Source organism: Alligator mississippiensis, chromosome 13 (genome assembly GCF_030867095.1).
Source record: "Alligator mississippiensis isolate rAllMis1 chromosome 13, rAllMis1, whole genome shotgun sequence".
Classification (NCBI taxonomy): domain Eukaryota; kingdom Metazoa; phylum Chordata; order Crocodylia; family Alligatoridae; genus Alligator; species Alligator mississippiensis.
The window spans coordinates 4937524-4961105 of NC_081836.1; the positions used below are offsets into that span (position 1 = coordinate 4937524).

General features: G+C 41.6%; 1 protein-coding gene across 2 annotated transcripts in view; it reads right to left on the minus strand.

Annotated features, from left to right (window-relative positions):
- Positions 1-23582, minus strand: part of CAPZB (capping actin protein of muscle Z-line subunit beta) — an 88620-nt gene that overhangs the window by 12053 nt on the left and 52985 nt on the right. For both annotated transcript variants that reach the window (XM_014601978.3, XM_014601975.3), the window contains exons 4-6: positions 19508-19621; positions 3512-3653; positions 2872-2988 (exon numbers count right to left, since the gene is read on the minus strand). In XM_014601978.3, coding sequence (XP_014457464.1) covers positions 2872-2988; positions 3512-3653; positions 19508-19621 — 373 coding nt within the window. The remainder of the gene's footprint in view (positions 1-2871; positions 2989-3511; positions 3654-19507; positions 19622-23582) is intronic.

The window sequence follows — 23582 nt, forward strand, 5'->3', positions numbered from 1 at the left end:
CAGGCAACAGAAATGGGAATTAAAAAGCAAGCGTTTCCATTCTGAGTTGCGCATGCTCTGCATAGCACAGTACTTAAGGTGGAGACTTGTCTAGAATTTGTAGCAGCCAGAGCTGGTAAATCAGGAGGCATTACATGAGAGGTTCTTCTGCTCCTGTTTCTAGTCACGCTAATTATTTCAGTTATCACTGAAGGGTACCCTATTTGCAGCAGGGAAAAGCTGAACTTGTTTCAAAACAATGGCTCTCCACACAACTCCCTTCCGAGGCTCTGAAACCTCCTCGCCATGCAACAAACCGGGATATTGTGAAGCTTGTGAACAATTCAAAAGGTGCCAGTGAAACAAGGACATATCTGCCATTCCTCTTTCCAGATGGAAGGTGGTCATCAACACTGCAGTATCTTAAATGGAAGGATGTCCAAAAGAGCTGAGTTTATCCACATAAAAACGGTTTTCAAAACTGAGCAACGACTCTAAAATACATTCATGCATCTTAAAGATGCCAAATGGTAAAACCCAATTCAAGGAGGACTAAAGCACTCTTTTAATGGTGACTTTTATGGCAGACTGTGCAACAAACCTATCAAAGAAAATGCTATTCTACATCAGAGCTGGAATGAACCCTCAAGGGTCACCTCCTTAAACTGCCTTTTCTCTACATTAAAATATTCTTAAATTCATTCAAGCTTTCCCTTTCTAGCCCTTTTAAAATCTTCATCATTGCTCATCTCTGGATCCCCTCCAGTTTCTTTATATCCTTCTTATAAAGCTGTGCCCAGAAAAGAGCACGGTACTCCAGCTCACAAGGCAAATCTGTGGCGTATGGTGTGAAGGATGAAGACTTATTTTATAGTCAGGACTCTATCCCAGCCGCCTTTAAGCAAAATAAAGGCTAAGTCTCTGAAACAAAAAAAATGATCTACAAAAGAAACAGCTCAAAAAGCAAACATATGCATTTTTCTGTACATCAACCCTGCACACGCGGCGTATCAGTTCAAGCGAGCCTGAAGACCAATTAAACATTTGCACTGGATTCTGACAAAACCACCAGGAAGACTACTAAAGTACTAAAGCTGAAAGTCTCAGGCCTGAAGCTAAATTCTCTACTTCAAGTTTCCATTGTTTGTGCAGAGGTTGTGCATCATTACCCTAGGGCTTTTTTTTTTTTTTTTTATGGTTACTTACATTGGAAGCAGGCCCCTGCTTTAATGCATTGCACATGAATTAAATGATCTGCTGTTAAAATGATGACAGAAGCATGAATTTCCTCGTTAAAACCCAGAGAGTGAAAGTCAAACTAAACAAGGCTTCACAGTGCTGGCCAAGGTGTACAGAGGACAACCATTCTCACCAGGCTATTGTTTTCCTTGGCACGGCTGTCATGCACTGCAAGGCCACGACCAGAGTCAAAACCTTGGCCTCCATTTCACAGCTATGATTTAAAGTACTAGGACAACTCGCGATTAAATATTTGTCTGGGTCACCGTAACCCAGGCCCAATTGCTGTAAAACACTTAAAAAATAGCATGCAAGACCCAACAACCATTTTCAAATCATATTTTTGCTTTCTGACCAGTTTGTGTAGATCAACCCAAGCAGAAGAAAAAAAAAACTCCAGGTCTATGGCAAATTGTCATTGCTGTAGTGGTAATGCAGGGGTTCCATTCTGCTCTGCGGACACATGCCCCTTTATTCCCTTGCCTGGCACAAACACTTACAGAAATATGAACTGTATCATTCATTTTAGAGTCTTCGTTGTTCATTTTATTACAGACAATGTCCATCTTGGACGTGCTCACAGTGAAGCTACACTGGTTGCTGTCAATATCTCAATCCTCATCTATTCTTACTAATGCCTGTCAGAATAGTCTTAGGCACCAACACTGTATGACGGTATCCTACCTAGCAACAGAGTAATTGCTCGGACTTTCTCTGCAAAGGTTAAACAAGCTGCTGTGAAGAACCACCCTTAAGAGAAGTCTAATGCGGTAGCAACAAAAAATTAGATGTCTATTTGGAGCGTGAAGATAGGACCAAGTACAAAATTACATGTTGTCAGAAAGCAGTCAAGACAAGAATCCAGTCACAAACACAAGAGACAGGATCGCTCTCATATGGCTGCGTGGCTTGGGATGGAGAAGCATGGAAGACAACATCTTTTTCACAGAACAAGGAGCAATGGTCTCAAATTGCAGCATGGGAAGTTTAGGTTAGATATTAGGAAATGCTCTCTCACTAGGAGGGTAGTAAAGCATTGGAACAGGTTATCCAGAGAGGTAATGGAGTCTCCATCTTTGGAGGTTTTCAAGACCTGGCTAGACAAAGCCCTGGCTGGGATGAACTAGTTGGGGACGGGTCCTGGTTTGAGCAGGGGGCTGGACTAGATGTGACCTCCTGAGGTCTCTTCCAACCCTAATTTTTCCTATGCCACAACCTGATTTTGTAGGGCAGACAGCAGTGAAGTGAGCAAGTCTGCAAAAAGCACTGCAAATAGATTAGATTGAATGTAGACACACTTGACTGGACATCAGAGAGGAGAGGGTCATAGGAGTTCAGGTACCACCACCCAAACGCAGCATTACAAGACTTGCATGGAAATCTAAATTCCTACTGAATTAAGCTTTTTCTTTCGGAGGCTTTATTGAGAAAACGTCTGCCATCAGCCAAAGTGCTCGATAACTACCTGGCACTCATTACAGCATTCCTTTTTCTACTGGACTGCGAATCCACCTGAAAAAATGTAAGTGTTTATACAACATGGTGCACATGAGAGATTTTAACCCAAACCAAACCTTTTAGGTGCTACTGCAAGAGCAAAAATAGAAAGGCTTCTTGTGCGCCAGATAGACTAGTGCTAGCGTACTGTAGTACCTGTCTAGTAAGGCTCCCTCCAAGGTTCATGGTACCGGAACCAGTTTTGTTAGTCTGCAGCCACAGCATCACTGTAGAGGTCAACTTGTAATGAGCAGTACGACCACTGGACTTCTCCTGAGGTGGGGGGAGAGAAGGTGCAGAGAGAAGTTAAAACTAAAAAGCTATAGGTAGCCAGCCAGGGAGGGCCTGCCAGCAAAAGCAAGATGGAAATGTATAACCAAAGTGGCACAAAAGCAAACATTTTAAAGATGTTATACACACACACACACCATTTTCCTAAAAACAAATCTGGTTAGAGCAGTTTAATCCCCTCCTCCCCCCGTGTGTTCCATTTTTACTACTGAATTAGTGATATTTATCAGCAAACTTGTAAAAAAAAAAACCACCATACACACACATGCGGTCAGATGCACATAAATGAACATATTCTCAAGCCTTCTGGAATCCTTCTGATTATAGCCCTGACTTATCTGTCTCCAGATTGCTTCAGGGGATTTTCAAAAATTAACAAGAGAAAGAGGTTTACAGGCCCCATACAATATTGCATTGTTCAGCTGAGCACCTGTGCTTGTTAACTGTCTGGAATTAACTGGGTTTTGTTTTCATTTAAGAGTATCAGCTGCCCTCGAGGCATTACCTGAACTTCCACCACATGGATGGAATCCCAGCATCCCTTAATCTTCTTTGATCCGTCTCCAGCTTTCTTAATGAGGATCACACCAGCAAAGCCATGATCCAGATCCCAGAGGTAGACAGAGGAGACTCCACCTTCAAAATACCTGCAGGAAGAATGTTAAAAATTGAGGAAGATCGAAGCCAGAGAGACTCAGGATGGACACACACACATACAGCAAATTTAAAAAAGACTGCTTGAGGGCATCCAAGATACCCAGGGGCTTAGCAATTCAAATAATTTGACAATACTTATTTGTTCTAATAAAATGTGATCATACATTTCTCTCAAGGAGAATGAAAACTTTACATTAGTTGGTAATAAACAGTTAGTTACAGATTACTACAGTACCTGAGCAAAACAATTCTTCTGATTCCAATTAACTAGAACAGCTGTTAAAAGAACAAATTACAAAACTAAGCTGAAAGTAAAGCTGAACTTTATAGCTTCGTTTTTCCTTGCCTCAGTACTGGGAGTCTGGATGTTCTTTATAGCAAGAAGTTTGCTAATTAAGACAAAAGGGAGCAAGTAAGTGGCTTTATGCTGCAGTGTAAAGAAAGCTGACTGTTTGATTTATTCCAATCAGAGTTTAATTGAAACCAATGTTTTTTGGAAATAAAGGACTACTGACTAGATCTAAATGGGTCAGTCTACTGGGAATGTGCTTGCAAGGTGGTATGCGACAAGGAGCAAATTAAAAACGCTGACACTCTTCTCTTTGATGGTCAAAACAAAGTTTTTGCCAAACTATCAAAACTAGTATTTCTGTAGACCCCCCCACCCCGGTCTGCTTGCTTTACATCTTCTGTATTGGGTCAGTCATGCACATGGTAGATGAATCATTGACTCTCACCTGTAAGTTTGGAGGATGGGAAGTGTAAGATGAACTTTTTAAACTATTAGTTGACTGAAGCTACCAGCAATAAGCATTGCAACAAGGTAACTCAGATTTCCCCTCTACCCTACCCTCCAGCCAAGCAAGGAGCTGTAATGAATCTCTCTCTCTCTTGGAGCAGATGACCTAAAAAGTAAGACTATTCTCCCCCAACCTCACAAAAAACACAAAGCCTCAATTTTCTGGGATAACACAGAATTTATCACAGTTCCTCTAAATTTTGTACAGACATGTCGGTCTCTCTCAGCTTCACTGCTGACAAACATCTCCGTTCGCCATCTCTTAGTCATGAGTAGTGGTGCGCACAATCATTCCAAACTCCTGATTGTTCATAATCAAAAACAGTTGGATTTTAAGGCTACTTTTTTTGTTGCAGGCGCAGCGGCCAAAAATGCTGAAAGACAAGGCCTCTTGCAGCTTACAGTTTTTCATCCTCAATATAACACCTTTTGAGCAGAGCACTCATTAACAAATGGTTTCGTACTGCTCTTCCTCAGCAGAAAAGGAAAACACCGATCTATGAATAATGTGTGAAAACGGGTATTTGTCAACTGCACTCAAGGTGCTACGCAAGGCGGATTTTGGATACAGGATTAAAACGTAGGGAGAATTCTAAAAGGGAAAGCACTCTTAGAAAAGGGAGGATCTAATGGGACCTCAAGTGCCACACACGAGTATGGAAAGAGAACTTATTGGAAAGAAACGCCATGAGATCCAAGCAAACCTATCTGCACCGTGCAGCCCACAGCTGCTTTTATTCTGAACAGGCAGCAATGAACCCTGCCAAAATCTACACTTATGCACCACTATGCCGAAGAATGCTGAAACCAGGGAGTCGGCGGTAGCTTGGTCGTAACTGCACAACAGCAACGTCTCTTTTCTAACAGGCGCCCATCACTATTCACCAGCGAGCACAGACTTGGCATTTAGTAGCAAACAGGCATAGCTCTGTCCACGGCATTTCATTATCTGGTGATATTACCCTGATATTACCCCTGCTAGAAATGAAAAGCCTTGGCAGGCATAAGCCAACAGTGCTGGGTTACAGAAACCTTCCACCGTGTTCAAGAGCAGGCTCACTTTTGTACTGATCAGAAGGCACAAGTTCCAACCTGACTGACACTTGTTTGTAGAAGAGAGCAGCAGGGCTCAAAGGTTAGGGAATAAGCACAACCCTCTACCTTCATAATAAGTGTGGTACAAAAAAAATCACTCAAACAGAGCAGGCAGTCCATGAGAATACAGTGGGGCATACAGACAGTTTCCCCATTAAACATTTTATGAGCATGAAACATTAATTAAGAGAGAAGCTACAACAAGTTTCTTGGAAATTTATTATTACCTACTATACTTTGATCCCAATGACATGAAACAGGAAAAAAATATTTTTTTTTTTATGCGGTTCACATTTATGAGATTTTACATAAAGGCTTTTGTGGGTATTTTAAGAATGTGCTAAAATGTTGTCTGAAACCACATAAAACCATCTGAAGAACCTCCTGCCAGAACTAACAGAACACACATGGAAACACTTTAACTAGCCTTTGTATATTTAATGAATCAAATATAGTATTAATATTGTTTTAAATACTAACATGCTATTTCAATAAAGTTCCATGGTCAGAGCCAGCTTAGCCAGGTTGAGACCTAATAACAATGCACACAACTGAATGCAGTCGCCTTTGAGACGTGCTGAATTTCTTGCATCTTCCCCAAAGCATCTATTACTGGCTTTTGTTGGCTAGTTTCCTGATTAGTTGGACATCGGGTCCAATTCAGTCTTGACATTCCTACATCCTTATGCAAATTTGGTGCCTCCCTCAAACCTCCCAAAGGAGAAACATCTTTAAAAAACCCCAAAACACAAACAAACCATTAACAGCAGGGAACTCGGCCTTGCTCTGTTGAAGGGGTGGAATCTCACCAGACTGCAGCTGGCTTTAGAGCAGTGCAAATTAGCAATATGACAATAAAACCAAAAATTAAAAAAAAATAGCCTATTGGTTGCATTGGCCAACCACTTCCCTGTACTGGAGATCAAAAGGCCTAGGCTAGTGACGCACATCCCAGCATTGTGGAGGATTCAGAGGGCAACCAATGCTCAGTAATGACTTTTGGAGCGGCTGCTCTGAGACATGGGTTTCTGGAAACATTTACTACACATAAGAGTTTGATCCCTGGAGTTACTTAGGAAGCAGCAGGTCCAATATCATCAATAATTCCCTCCCCAAAGAATTCAGAGTAACATGTCATTTTTCACGGGAAGTCGCTTCCAGTTTGAATGTCACAGTCAGATGCACAGGATTTACACCCATGACTCTTCAACCACAGACCGCCTGGAAAAAGCCTTTTAACACGCGCACAAAAAGGCAGTCACATACCAAACTGACCTACTTTATATGTGTGAATATAAAAGAAAATATTTAAGCTAAGAGCAATCCAAAGCTTTATGAAGTGTTTGAAGTTTAGGCGGGTGGAGACACAGGATGAAAAACTTGTTTAAAGAACTCAAGATGTAACCATGAAACAGAACTCGGGCTTTGCCAGGATGAAGTTATAAATTCAAGAGGGACTTGAGAGGGGCGGAAACCCACCATCCCTTCCCACTTCCCAGCAACATCTCAAAAAAAAGAGGACAGGTCAACTAGTTTACATTACCATGGATTAGTAATGACACACTTAGGTTTCCAATGGCACCATTTCCCACAACAATACTTGCACCGAATGCCAGACTAATACACTAGGAAAATGAGTTTATACCACACGGCAATAAAAACAGAACGACGGCTCGCCAGCTCACTAAACCCAAGTCACTTATCCATAAAAACACTCATGCATTTTCCAGCAGGTACTCCAGTGCCAAAGACAGCGGGTGGGTTTTTTGTATCTGGCTTACAGCTCTTGCAACCCTAAACCACAAAAATGTGATGCTAAGTACCAATACCTGGAATTACAGACTGGTTTATGAAAGCCTTTGAAAATGTTAAATGGTGTTTCAGCTTGGTTACGGTAAAAAGCGGCACTACCCCGTTTTATTCTTCTAGAGAATTATATGGATACTTCTTTTGACCGTGGTGTGTAACAAGCAGTTATTGGGTGTAGAGACGTCTTGAAATTTAATCGATGCAGACAGTATTCCTCTGCAGATTCATTACAGCTATACCTGTTAAAATCACCACGGGGACCCCTGTTTTTTGGTAGCTCTAGTAAGTGCCTTCGATTTCACTGGTTTTGAAGGCAGAGATTTCGCTGGTGGTTAGGACAGCTGACCACATACCAGCAACAAGTTAAATAGAAATTTTCACCACTCAGACAGAAGTGCAAGTGAAGAACAGAGAAAGCAAGATGTTTCGGCAAGGGAAGAGATGCTGCCAGGCCATTTATTCAGATCGACTTCATCCTACTTTTTCAAGCCTGGAAAAAGCCATCATGGCAAAAAGCAAGAGCTTGAGGCCATCCTACCACTGACATCTTCTCCATCCCACACCTCCAGCATGAGAGAATTCAGAACGCTTGATCAACAAAAGCAGAGATCAAAATGTACAAAACAGTCCGATACAAGGAACTACAGCAAAATTATATAACACCTTTAAAAATAAAGGTATCTATCTAACCTTTAAAAATAATCTATCTATAGATCTACATCACTATATAGATCTCTCTCCAAGATAGATCTATCGATACAGCTCTAGATAGCTACATACAAACACACACTATAATATGCCTAACCAATATATAGTTGGGAGGAGGGTGTGCGCGCGTATAAAAAAAAAAAGTAAAATAAAAGCCCAACTCTCTTGTTTCTTTTACTAGTTTGAATGGAAACAAATTAAAATTCCTTTCTCCCCTGCCTCACCTCTTTCACACCCCATCAGCATACCCACAAAAAAGTTACTTGAGGATGTTATTCAACAACTTAAAACAAACAAAAAACAACAAAAAAACAAAGTAGGATATTTGCACACTCAGCCCAGCTGTTTTTCACCACAACTTAATGAACACATCCGCAAATATGCCTGTGGACTCTCTACAGGTATTTTACAGAAATTCTTTCCAGCGTACACAGGTGCAACAATCCCTTGAGCAAACATACCAATCAAATTAGGTATGTGCAACTTCAGTACCAGTTACACTTAAAAGTGCACATCTGGACTGCGGCTGGATGACTGAAATTGCAAGGAGAGCTGTAAAAGAGCAGTAATTCTGCAAACTAGGAGAAAAGGATCCACACAATGGCGGCCAGACTGCCAAATCTCCCAGAACCGTTGGATTTTGTGCTTTTGGTACTTCACAATAGACAAATAATAGCACCACACAGATTTCCCAACTGTCTCATTGTTCATAGTATTTTGAACTTTAGTGGCCAAAGCCTCTTTGAGAAGCCACCTGGAGACAAGTACCATTGGCAGAAACTGCCATCTTGCAATACCTGGGGCCGTCTTGTAATGTCCAGTTGTAGAACCGGCTCATTAAACAGCAAGAGGTAGCAACTGCTTGTAAGCCTTTCACCTCCATGTAACATTTTGCTCTATAAAAGGAAGCCTTTTTTTAACTAAATCTGTCAAGGTTTGATTCTGCAAGCTACAGATGCAACCTGGCTATTCCAAAAAGGAGTGGGAGCATACTTTTGAGACTACCAAAAGATTTTGGGGCCACATTTCTTTCAGGACCCTAAAATTGAGTGGAGGAACTTCTCCTTTCATCTAGGGGAATTAACAGAAGTATAATGCAAAGTTAGGGACCTTTGTTAAGCTGTTTTGTAAGAGTACAGAAAGACGCTGTACCTTTTCTAGATCCTACCTCTCCTAAGAGTGCTTTCCTTTTCATAATTCTCCCTACATATCAATCCTACATCCAAAGTCTGTCATCCTTCGATAGAAATCGGACCTGGAACCAGGCCTTCCAAATCAAACCAGACTGGATAATTCAGGAGTACCACTGTCTGCTCCATGGGAGTGGAGGACAACTCGTGTTGCTGCTGTGTGGAAAGATCCAATAAGCTTAGAGTGAGGTCTCAGCAAATCCACCAGCCATTCAGCTTTACCAAATGCCATCTTCTCCATGCTTGCACTTGTCATCTATGAATATTTTCTTCCCACTGGAAGCATAAACTGAATATTGAAATGTATTTGGCAAAAGGAGAGCCTAGAACAACATGAGTCTGTGCGCTAGTTATTCAGTTTTTATTGAAGTCTGTGCTAAGTGCATATTTCATTTATGATATACAAATTCTTACATCATGTCTATTCTTAACCAGTCAGGCTACAAGACTGAAGACTTTCTCTGGAGTTATCTTATTTATTCATTTAAAATAATATACTTTTCAGTATATTGTGGGGGAGGCAGAGACACAGAGTGCAGCTTTTCTATCATCACTGCAAGAAACTGGTTTGGAGAGGAACCTCTGGATCAAGAACAGGCTAAGACATGCATGCAAAGGGTAACTATGAACAGCAACACAGTGATGCATGGCAGTCCTATGGCACATGCACAGTCAATTGTGTTAGGTCAGTTCTTCAGTGTTGTAACAAGGAAAGTGGCATACATAGGCTACAAACACAGAAGATCTTGAAACCCAGCTTAAAAAAAAGTTAAGGAAGTTGAGAGAATTCAGGGAAAAGAACCAAAACCAACCATGAGGCAGGATGCATTGATTTCAAAAGAAAAATTCAGAACTTAGTACTTATGTCCTATTTAGGAAGTGGCTGAGCAGCAGAGTGGGGGGTGGGAAAGCATAAGAGCATTTACAGATAGAGTGAAATACCAACGACAGAGCATTTCTGCATGGGGAAAAAATCCCAGCAAACAGCAAAAACAAGAGAAAGGCAAACAGAAAATTTGTGCAACTATTACAAAAGGTTTTGTATTAGCGAAGTGGAATGGTTTCCCTGGAAAGTGGCAGAAAACCAGTTATTGCTAAGGTCCATTAACTGACACTAGGAATGTGGACTGTGAGGACAAATGTTGCACAACCAGCAATGACCTCTTAACTGAACTTCTCCCAATGTTCAGATTTTGTAATAGTACAGATAGTACAACATGGGAATCCAAGGGAGAGAAGAATTGCTCTAATGAGAGTCAAAGGCCTCAAAAGACAAGTCAGAAGGGAGTCTGCACACTGATGGACCAAAAGTGAAGCACTAGAGAAAAAAAAAAAAAAAAATCTGATCCACAGCAACTAAATCTGCGTCTCGTTTGACTCCTCTTCTAAACCCACCCCAACCACTGCCAAGGGGTCTCCTATTGGGCTTTGAGCTGGCTACAGGCAAATGAAGTAAGAACCCCTACCCAGCCCCATCTCACTGCACGCTCTCCTCTCATCTGAAATTTGCTGGTGTAAACATTGTGTTTTAAATTTTATAAGCATGCAAACATTAGTGACTTGCATCTTGGCAATTTAAGCCAGTCTTATGAGGCCTCATCTTGTACTTATCAGTCGGGCCTGGAGGCAAAAGTCTCATGGATGACATAATCCTGATGTCACACCCTATTGTGCAAAGCCCCAGCCAGCAGTGGGATGGAAAATCAGGTTTCCTTAGTGCTGGGATGCATAACAAATGCATCTGGATTCAATCTGCAGAGCCCTTGCTGTGAAAACCACAGTAACTATCATGCCCTAAGAGAAAGCCATCACAAAGGGCTAGTAACCATTAATGAGGAACAGTGAGCTAATGGCAATAAAGTTACTTCAAAGCTTTCCCTTGGTTTGCAGTTTGGACAAACTGGGTTTACATCTACACCCAGACAGAACGCTTACATCAAGCGCTTGCAGCTGCCTAATCACTTTGAGGATTGAAAGTTGCACTGTAGGCTGCAGCCATCTGAGCTTCAGTGACTGGTCCCCCATGCACAGATGAGGGCATGGGGACCAGTAGTTCATCTGTTAAAACTACACACTAATTATGCCTCTGACACCTGGTAACATGCCTTTTAATATGTTTAGCGGAATCCAATCTGGTCCGTATACCGACCAACACAGTTGGTTAAACACGCAAAATATGAATACTGCTGGTAGTGCTCCAAATGAACCAAGTATTTTCCATGCACGAAAGAACCAAACTATCCCCCTCCCCTCCCCAAATGGTTTGTAGTCTAAGGACCAATGCACCAGGTAAAGGAAGTGTGCAAGTCACTGGTATTCAGCAAGCATCACAAGAAAGCCAAGTCTGTAGGAGACATCCATCCAGTGCACGCTGACACTGCAAGCAAGTAGCAAGCAAGATATCTGCCCCTTGAACAGGGTAGGTGGACAAGGGCTGGAGCCATGGGTAGAACAAAGGGGAGGCCCAAAGCAGAGCAGACAAAGATGGGAGGGGAAATTCTTTGAAGATGGCGACAAGAAAATGAACAGGCAGCAACAGCCAAGTCAGAGGGATTCAAAGAGGTGGTGCTGCACAAAGTCATCAATAATGGTAAATGAAGCCCATATAAAGGAATTAAAATGAAGACAGAGTTGACACACTAGACTCAAAAAGGAAAGGTAAGATGTTAACCCCCATACATCAATGGGATTTCCCTGTTGTTTGTGATCAGCAGCCACCTGAATCCATGTAAAAGAAAGCTCTTGTGCCTGTGCACATCTTCAGATCAGACTGAGGGAATATTATTGAAGCAATCCTTTTTTTTTTTCCCCCTCCTTTCATCTTAAGGAAGGAGTTATTGATCTTTCATTTACACCCTACCCATTCTGCAATATTATCTGAAAGACAGGTGTCATCATCTGTTTTAATACAAGGACTTTCTGAAGCTCTAACTCCACTGCAGATATAATACAATAAAATAACATGAGGAGGTATTTCCCTCCCCCAGGCACTCTCCTAGTCTTCCAAAAAGACATCACATGCTACTAACAGTGATTTACTCTGCCTCTCAATTTAACCATCTAAGAAACGGGTTCAAGACTTAATTTACCTGTAAAAGTACTCCGAGTGCCTTTGACAGAAAGCACGATGAACTATTAGACAGCAAATGCTTGAAGAAACATGGCGACTAAGATGAGAACATTTTGTGGTTTTCTTTGCCAGAAAGAAAACATTAGTAAAAATAGGACTTAACCCAAGAAATTGAGAGGTAAGGAAAAACGTCCTCCAAGGTGGATGCCAGCTCCCATCTTGCTGATGCAGTCAAACCTGCCAAAATACGTCTTCATGAAAAACATCTTCTAGAAAGAAACAAAACCAGAGGTACCCCTTCTGCAGGGAGGAATTAAAGCATTGATTATCTTTAATCCAAAACAACAGAACATGGAATGTAATATAGATTGATTTATCTGGACTCCCTGGTCCTCATTACGCTTTGATTTCAATCAACTGCACGTACGCACATCAACTTAAAGGCAATAAATTGTAACCACGTGTTTAAAGGCATTATCTGCTCAGTGTGGGAAGAGAGTGCCAAGGATCTAGCTGAATGGGATATGTTAGACTCCATATGGGAATAATAACTTACTGAACAAAAGCATACCAGGGCCCTAGCTTTAGGCAGTGTATGAGTTAAACCTGGCAGCAAAAGATCAAAACTAAAGTTCCCATTTGGAAGTCATGTGCATGTCTGTTAACAACATGATTTTAAGAACATTTTATTTTTGTTCCTTGCTTTGTATCTTCCCCAGATTGAATATACTGTAGACCAAAATTACTTCCTCTTTGACCCAAACCGAGTTCAGCTCCAGTCTCCAAAAGTAAGACAACGTAATCCCAATACTACCGACCTAACATGAGGTTCCCCCCTGCCACTCCTCTTCCCCTGCTTCAGTTTTCTTAGATTTGCAAAGTAAAAGATGCACAGGCAACTGCTTGAAGCATTTCTGTAAAAGTGGACTTGAAGTGAAACAGAAACACTAATATGAAGACTTTCTTGGATAAGGACAAGCCATAATGTATTACAAATATCTGAAAAACATGAATGGCAAAAAGCAAAATTAAAAGGAAGTAACGTTGAAAAATTATGAAAGGTTAAACTGCATTAGGAAGACGTCCAGGTACAGAAAGCACTTTGCAACTGGGATATTGCTCGTAGCCATGTTGGTTTAAGAACATAGGCAGAAAAGGTTCTTTGGGTAAATCCGATATTTAGTTGGTCTAATAAAAGATACTAGATTTACCCAAAGAAACTTGTTTGCAAACTGGAAGACTTTCACATTAGTGGAAGACTGGCCACTCCTGGAGTTATTTAACAACAGACTGGACAGAACACCAGACACATGATTGTAGGGACCAAGACTGAGGACTCCATAGCCTAACGGCCTCAAGCATCTATGGCTCTAACCAATTCATTACCAAACCACATTCTCCAAACCGCATTTCAGAGTGAAGTGCTGTCCAATGAATTGCCAGCATATATTTTAGGCAATAGAAAAAACTTAAGGCTACCACCCATGACCACATGAGGAGATGCGCGTGCGCACACACACACACGCATTAGATTATATCTAGATCTATATATTTTTAAATAAGAAGCACCAACTGCTGCCCTTTAACAATGCCCTCTCAGCAGGTGTTCATTCTGCTGGGCAATAACTAAATAGGTTCTGATAACTCACTAATGTAGATGGTTTATTACCCCACCTGGTTACAGCGGTAATCTAAAAGCAGCTCTAGGGTGTGGGCTGCACAGTAATGACTAAGAAACCCCCAAGCAGCCAAGTCAGTGGAGAAAGTTTGAGCTGAAGTTTATGCAGTATCATGATTAATAAAAACCAAACCCCAACAACGGGGGACTCTGGACTCTACTTTGTGGGGACTGTCTGACAGCAGGTTGGGAATGACACCTTCTCACAAACTCATTTCTCATTAAAACAATAGAAGTGTGCATCCCCCCCATCCCAACTCCAGCAAGAGGCAGTGGAATAATCAGTCCAATATTTCTTTTGAAGCCAAGGAATGAAGCGTATGCCATGTGAAGAGAACTCCAAGAAGCTAAAGCTTGCAAGGCATCACTTTGTTCCAAGTCAAGAAAGGCTTTTGCTTTTTCTCCATTCTATGATTTTGGCCTGCAGTCTCTGGTCTGCAATCTCAGGCAAAAATCCATTGCACTCTGTGACAGCAACAGTTTCAGACAACTGCTTATTAGCAGCAGAACTGCAAAGTCAAATTTTGAAAGGACTGAAAAATATGACCTGGAATTTGAGTTAACGATGCCCGAGAAGAGACTCTCCTCAGTGCTCAGTTCCCGTTCACTATCAGAGATCATTTGGCAGTAATCTGTATTTTCTTGCAACCATCACCTGTAGTAGGATTCATGGCATACACGGCTTTTCCTATTTTAAGTCTTCTGCACGACTGATCTTAATTCCCTCACTTTGGAATCAGTAATGAAGCAGAACATTCTGTACTTTCCGTATTTGGGGGCTGTAAATAAAGCAAACCAGCAGCCTGGAAGGCTGTAAGTATAAAGGCAATGCAATAACTCCAGAGTACTTCAAATGATGAAGATACAGCAAATCCACAGACTTCTTTCAGCAAGACCCAGTGTGAACCTTCGCTGGGGAAGTGAAGTCACTTAACTGCCTGGGGAAACAAACAGACTGAAGCTTGCATTTCTGCTTCTCTCAAATTAAGACAAAAAGTTCTACTTGAGGTTTCAATTTTGCTAATCATCATGGCTAATGTAACAAGTGTGTCATCCCTCTGGCACAAACATAACAGTGTGACTGTTTCAGGTTGCACTTTCAAGTACCGCATGCAACACCTCTACAATACACGCAGCACCTGCTGCAAACTGAACCAGAGATGCTTACTTGTCACCCCAGCAGTTCAGGGGCTCTCAGCCTCTTTGCTTACAATGCCCTGTTTACAATCACAGTGCAAGCAGTGGCAAGATATCTCTTATTTACTGAACAAAAATTGCAGAGTGAAGTGTAGGTAAAATATGTCTCACTAGCAATGAAGGACTTGTCTCTCCAGGTCAGGCCCAGCACAATGCAGTGGGGAAAATGGAAGTTTCTGCAGTTGAATTAAAAAGTTATCCAAAGTGATCATAAGAACCTAGGACAGGATCAAACCAATGGTCCATCTAGCCCAGTAACCTGGTCTCCAACAGGGGCAGAACCAGATGCTTTAGAGGAAGAGCACTGAACCAGGTATATCTAAAGCGATCATTATGTTCCCTAGCATCCATCATCGTTGGTTTAGAGATGCCAGAAGCTACATCTCTTCACTGTTTAATAGCTATTAATAAGATTTATCATACTGGAATGCATCTAGTCCAGGGCTTCTCAACCTTAGCCTCAATGAACCCCTCAGAAAGTGCCAGCTCTTAGTTTTAATCCCCCGTTTAACTACAGGAAAATAATAGTGCAATTCTGCTGCTGCAAAAAACTCAGAAAGATCATAACGGGTCAAAATGCCTTAACACTATTTCCTATTTAAAATCCCCGGGGGGGGAGGGGAATCTTGGGAATCACATATGCATACCTAACAGGTTAACACTGTAAGGCACCACGCATCACCCTTGAAAGGATCAAGGCACACGAGGGTGCTATGGCACCATAGTTGAGAACCACTGGTTTAGTCTCTCTTTGAACTTGGCTATACTATCTGCCTCAACAGCCTCCTGCGGTAATGAGTTCCACAGGTTAACGATGCGCTGCACAGCAGAGTACTTCCTTGTGATCTAGTATGGGAATTGCACCAGTATTTTCTGCAGTAAAAGTGAGGCAAAGAATTAATTTAGCTTCTCCGCTCTGAGAGCAACTTTTTGCACTGTGGTCATCACCAATTCTCTCACTGGCTTCCTGCTTCCGATACAGCTGTTAAAAGTTTTTATTAACTTCAGCAAAGTTATTATTAATATATAGTATTTTTGCCCGATGCTTTTTTGCCCTGCCTTATTTCCCTTTTTACATCTGACCCACCAGAGTATATGAGCATCCCCATTTTCCTCATTTGGGCACACTTTCCATTCTTTGAAGGGTGCCTTTTTGCCTTGGATGGCCTCCTTACCTCTGCTATTAAGCCACACAGGGGTTTTATTGGACCACGATACTCTTTTTCATTTGCGGCATACACTTTTCCTGAAGCCTCCTGAACCCTAATCGGGGTCACCAATGCATTTAATTTAGCACAAATGTCCTCCTCGAAAAAGACACCCATCATTTCAGTACGAGGCACAACATTCAAGACAATCGCCGATCTACTCTTTTCTTTCTGGGAAGTGGGTGGAGAGGCAGGGGGGAAGAGGAGGTGGGAGGAAAGGAATGGGGGAGTAACACATAATTCCAAACCTGGCTTCAAATATATTTTACAGTGCTGGGAAGTCTCTTCGTTGTCCAAGCATTTAAAAACTGCACTGCCCCAATATATTTGAACTGCTGCATCATTCAGTGCAGACCAGTGTTACAAGAAAACAAAAGAAAACAAATAAAAAAGGCAGAGGAACTAGTGACACCTTTAGTTAAATAGTGCATGAAACCAAAGCTATGTCTGACTTTCCAGCGAGCATACACATCATTAGTTTCCAGCCATAGCAGACCGCAAGAACTGCCTCACAGCAACTGCCATCTTGTTCTCCTTTCAACGCTCCGCATTCTCAAATCCCCACGTGGTTTTGGCAGCTGTTTTGCTGATAAGTGCTAGTGCCAAAAACCAATATTTCTACTTTCTGCAAGCTTGGAATCCTAGCTCGCAAAGCAGTGTGAACTGCTCACAAACTACTAAAATCATAACCAACCAGAGGAAGAGACAATGCGGTAATTTTTTTTTTTTTTTTTAAAGACACTTTTTCAATTAATTAGGAATATGTTCGCAGGACTAGTAAGCACCAGTTAGAAGCATCTACTCTCTCCCAACTGTACAGTTGGTCCAGTCACAGCTGATGACCTGCAGAAATCCTTGCCTCTCATTTTCCCTGGGCCAAAGCTAAAGCACTCCTAATCTTCACTTGCCATTTTCTATCCCCTGAAGAAGTGCCCAGTGCACTGAAAGTACTCTCTCCAAAACAACCTAACACATTGAAAAATGAAAATGTGATAAAGAATTTGCATTCAAACTTTCCTTTTGACTCTGTGGACTCTAAGTCCCCTACTATCCTGCACTCCAAACATGTTAGAGCAGATTCACCTTCATATTAAAAAGGAAACTATCATGCATCACTTTCTTCATTTATCACAGCGCAGCCAGGATTTGACAGCACAATTGTATACCTGGTTAACAGTATATTTAGAGGTATGGACCAACAGAGACAAGCAGCAGCTGCTACACAGTAACTGTTGTACCACTGCAGGATCATGCACAGAAGTGAATTAAAACTGCCTTTAGCAAAATCTTGTTCTCACCCACCAAACTGTCATTTTTCTGGAGAACACTTGATGGACATCTGCCTTGGGATATGGTTTTCCGATTCCTACCCCCACCTCACCCAAAAATTAGTTTAGGGAAAAAAAAATACACAGCTTTGCCAATATTTCAGTCTTCCAACTATTTCACTGATAAACTTATATTACCTTTAGGGCGGGGTTTGGAACAAGTATGTGAAACTTCAAAAGACTACTTTTTGACATCCATTTTTGGGGGAAAAGATGCATATATATATATATATATATATATATAGCACAGCAGATGAGAGCAGTATGAGCAGAGAAGACGCTGCTCCCTACAGATGCCAGATTGTCAAGTGTCTGAGTGTGTACAAACCACACACACACACGGATTTTTTTTTTTAAATATTTGGAAGGAATCCAGCAAAACCTTTACTTTTTGCTTGCATTTATGTTTAAGTATAGCTCTTTATCAGAGCTAGCATCTAAAACTGTTTTTTAATCAGGCTTCTGGAAGCATGCACAAGCTAGAAGTTTGCTCACGTTTTTATGGTGGTTACAAATTCCCAGTAAAAATAAAGCCCCTTATTGGGCACGCTGTAGTTTATGTTTCAGTCTGCAACGTACATGAGCCTTGGGAAAGTAATCAGATTGGGATTTACATCCCAGCAGTGACTAAAAAAACCCATGGTCTACACAATCTGGTCCCAATTTTTTGTAATAATTAGTTACTAAGAAAATTATTTGAATTTGTTGCCATTACATCTTTAAAACAGATGCTATCAGATGTATTAGTCCTAACACTCCACCTTTGTCCTCCCTGTGTGTCCTCTTAATTCCCACTTTAAAACGTGTGGAACAAAAGGGAATAAAATAAGAGCTACTATTTATAAGAGAACTGGCCCACCTGGACTGACTGATGACACAAAAACAGAAAACAAGATATTGCACTTGACTGCCAAGTTCTTAATGTAATTCCCTCTCTGCTGGTATGAAAAATACCCAACTCTTATACAGCCCTTTCCACTGATACATCTCCAAGTGCTTTACAAAGGAGATGAGCATTTTATCAGATGGGGAAAATGGACACAGATGAGCTATTCTGCCCAAAGTCACCCAGCAAGTCCAGCAGCCAGGTGAGGAAGGGAACACTAACTCCTGCTGTAGGATCTGCTGTTTGGAGATATGCAAGGTGTCACAGAACAACCCTTACACAAAAAGCCATGGGGAAACAACCACACATGACTTAAGCTTCAGCACACCTGTGTGTACTGTTTTAGAGTAGAATATACATTTAACTACAAGTTTCTTTACACAGTTCATTTTCCTCAGATGTTGAAATGTTTTTTTTTCTTTTTTTGCGAGAACACCATTTAGGAGAGCTGAGCGCAAGTGGAGAACAATTGATTTCAGGACAAAGCTGGCCAAGATCAATAAGCACACAGAAGCACACAGGGTCATTTCAGAGCAAGACTGCAACTGGGGGAAGAGGGAGGGGAAGAAAGGGGAAGTGCCTGTGCACAAAAAAAAATGGGCCAGGAAAGAACTCTGATCTCTTATGCCCTTCAGATTTCAGCTTTTGCATCAACTGCCATATTTGAACATGCTTTCCTCTATTCACGTTACAAACTTAAAGTACAGCAGAAATCAAGCAGCCTTTGGCAACCCTTCTACCTCCTGTAACGTACTGCAAGCCATTCTCAAAGGCTGTTAGTAACGACGTTTCTTAGACTCCCCGTTTGTGCAGTTATGATGTGCAAATGAAGAAAGCAAAGAAAGCAGAGAGCTCTGAATGGTAGAGCTGACATACAAGTCTCTGTACTGGTCGAAGGCATTGTTGGCTTCCACCTCCAGCTTGCGCAGGCGGGCAGATGGCATGGCACCGTCTTCCAGAGGAGGATCATATTTGTTACTCCACGGTGATCTGTGGGGGAGGCAAGAAGAGAGAGAAAAAGAGAAGCTTAGACAATTGAGACAAACTCTGAAAGGCTTTGAAAAGGGCAGGCCCAAACCACAGATGTTTGAACTTTCAAGAAATGCTATTATCAAGGAGCATTAATCTGTCAGAACCTGGTCATAAACAGCCATTTTGAACATCGATAGCAAAAGGACTCAGACTCCTAAAAGTTTATTGCTTCTAGCTTTCCCCATGGATTCCCTCTTATCTTTGTGTTTCCATTATACCTATAATTGTTTTCGGTTTCTAATTCCTTTAAAAAAATGCAACCCAACCCCCCCCCAGCTCTAAGTTAGAGCTTCAGCTATTAAAACTGTGCATATTTAAAAGACTTTGCAGGTGAAGTCCAACTAACCTGAGTAGCCTAGGTGGAGATTTGTTTGGACTTTAGCTTGTTTTATAGTCTACAAATAAAACCCAAGTTCACTTCCACTAATTTGCTTTGAAAACAAAAACCACTTTTGTTTAGCTTGAGGAAAATATCTGAATAGCAAGAAAGATTTAACAGGGTTTGCAAAGCTGTGGTTTCTGCAATTAATTTCTGCAGGTGTGGAAGGAGTGGTGGCCTTGTAACGAAAGGTTTGGTATTGGACAACTAATGGAGCTCTTTTGCTGGTCTGCTTGAGCATTTTATAATTCCCATTCTGTAAACCCACATTCTCCTTTTCATTTCCCCTGTGGAAACCTACCTACATATATCACTGCTAGTTTAGAAAAAAAGATATCCCTAGTCTTTGTGTAGCTGCTTTTTAGAAACTCCAGCCTGCTAACACCAGGTTTTAATGTAGTCCATACGCAAGGGTCTTTGCCTCCAGTAGTCATTTGTTATTCATTTCTCTCAAAGGCGTCTAGCTTTGACATCTGTTTAATACAAAGCATAAAGGACAGGGTCTACTTTCCTCTGGCCTTATACTCCCACCACATTTCACTTCCCTAACACTCCTCCATTCCCAACTTGGCTGAACAGGTGAGACACCAGGAAGAGTTAAATCATTGTGTCACAGCAATCCAGAGCAAGACTTTTCAGGAAACCATTCACATTTAAAAAAAACCCTCATCTGCTCTGGTGAATGTTACCAGAACGTTAGTTACTTATTTAAAGAGGAGCCTACAGAGTTATAAAATGACTGTAATATTCCCAAGTAGAACAGATGCACATGGCAAATAGATCCAAAAATCCAACTCTGACAGCATTAGTGAACTGCTGGCAGGACAGCCGTTCTCCATCGTGCACCCATGCAGAGAGAACATAGGGTCTGTATTCTACACACCCTGCAAGTATGGTCTATAATCTGCAGCATTCATACTGTATAGCTAATAATAATTACTACTATTGCTACTATTTAAAGCAGATAGAGTCCTGGAAATACAGTTGTTTTGCAATAATTCCAGATGCAGTTATGCTACTCTATCAGCAGTGGTGGCTTTAGGGTTGTTAGGGCCCTGGGTAAGAGTCATTTGGGACCCCTTGGAGGCTTAATTTTGATGACCTATAACCAAGTTGGACATTTGCCGCAAAATGTTGGGGCCCCCTAAAGTGTGGTGGTTCCCCAGTTTGCCTTTCCCTAAGGCTGCCAGTGCTATCAGGTGAAAGGGAATAAACAGAAAAGCTGCGGTGTAGAGAAATGCCCTTTGCATTCCCTTCCCCTCCAACTGTAAATTATGGATTTCTTACAACAGTGAATGTCTTCCTTTCCAATCAAAGTGAGCATTTCCCCCTGTCACAACAGCATATAGACCAAATATTCCAGTTTTCAAGCCAACTGTGTACTTGATAATCACCTGTGAGACAGACCAGTTTTAGAGGGACCAGGTGTGAGAACTAGGTCCCTAGAGCATTAGAAAGACATGGAAAGCAACTACTGCAGATGTAAGCAGAGTAAACTGAGAACCTACTTGAAGTATGAAGTCCAACAAATGTACAGCTTTAAATCAAGAATGCGCTAAAGAATTGGCTCTGATACTGAGTGCAGGGATGGTGTTTCTAACTATATATATTTTATGTTGTGGGTTATGAAGTTTAGTCTGGGGTAATCCATAGCATTTTTATTCTACCATATTTTATTTTTAAAAGTTCAAGAGGTATCTAGAACAATGGATGCACATCTCTGCTGTAACTCCAATATCTGAATTCACTGGGTAAGAGCTACTTTGCAAAAAACATTCCTGTACTCTTGGCTGTATATTCCTAAACAGCAGCATAATTTTAACTTCTGTACGAACTTCTGAGTGTCTATTAACAGTGCTCAAATCAGCAGAATGATAGAGCAGATAATACTGTTTGTACCAAAATTCAGTAAGCTATTAAATTATTACAAGCTGAAGACTGCAATATAGATACTCTTTGAAGTGCTACAAGAAATGCCTTTAACATCAGACTGTACACAAAAAATGTACAGGTTCCTTAAAAAAAACACAAACACAAAACAAACCCCCCCCCACCACAAACAAACCTCAATTATCTAATAGCAGAGGCTACAATAGAGCATCTTTGCAACAGTTGCACTGCGAAACCAAGTACTGGACAGCACATCTCTCTCTTTCCTATACATCACGAGGGTCACATTTTTCCAGCCCCATAGGCCAAATGAAGGATGCTGAGCCAATCTGCAGGTCTAATCAGGCCCCGCTGGAGCCAATGCACAGGGCTGGTCCAGCACAGGCAAGTATCCCAGGTCAACCCCTTGTGCCACATGTGGCACCCATGGCGCACAGGGTCAGAGACCCACAGGCTGGATCTAGCCCATGCACTATATGTTTCACACCCCTGCTATACTTCATGTTCTTAAACTGTTTGCTTGCAAGCTGTCCTCTACCACCAACACATGCACGCTGATCAGCCCTGCTGTAAGCCTCTTATAATAAAACCGCATTTCCCTTGACTCTTGCCTCAGGAGGCACTTGACAACATTTCCCTAGTCTCAAAGAAATTTAAAATTTGGCTCCAAATGCTGCCAACCATCAAAACCCAGCTGTAACCGATGAAGTTATTGTTGGCATTTATCAAGTTTAGCTATCCAGGGGCAGCAAACCAACACATCTAAACAAGATCTCCGAGCGATGCACCACAGCTTCACAAAATCCCGACAGCAGCGAGACCTTCTGCTTTCAGTATGGAGCTGCGTTTATTTAAAATGAGCACACCAGTAACGCCGGTGTTTTATAAAAACTCCTGGAGCCAACCAAAGGAAGAGAGAGCTCTTTCCTTCTGAACTGGAAATTATTCAGTACTGTGTGCGAGATACCTGAATACATATACACTGCTTTTAACTTACAGCAGATAGCACAGCAAAGTGACCGAGCAAGATGACTGAACTGTGCAGCCGAGGAGGAAAAATCCTGTCTAAAACCCGTCTGGTTCATCACATATTGCTAACAATCTGAATTTAAAAGTCTGTTCTTGCAGATTAGTCAAAGCCCCTAAACAAAGAAATTCTGGTTAATCTCAAAATCTACTGGAAGACTTGCTATCTTGCTGCAAAAGAAAATATTTCAAAACCTTTGCCCATAAGGCGGGGACTTCTGCCCACCACAAACAACTACAAGCACCAACAAGCTTCAGCCATGACTAGTACCAGCTCTTTCATCTCATCCTGGAGATATTTGCCACCACGGACATGCAAATATTCCTGAGGCGCATTGTTTCCTTAAACGTTACATGATCCTATGGATGAAAGATATCCTGTGACAAGCCAGGAACAATCAGCACAAAATTTTGAAGGCTGACTCATCCGGAGCTCTTGCCAGGATTCCATTTTCAACAGATCCCCACGTTGTGACATTGCTGTAGGGAAACAGATGATAGGCAAAAGCAAAATAGGACCCAAAACGCCTTTCAAACTGTCCGCATTAACTCAGTTGCTTATGGGAATGCCATATTACAGATTATTTCTGGCCCCAGGCTGACAACTGTTTGTAGGCAGGCAGA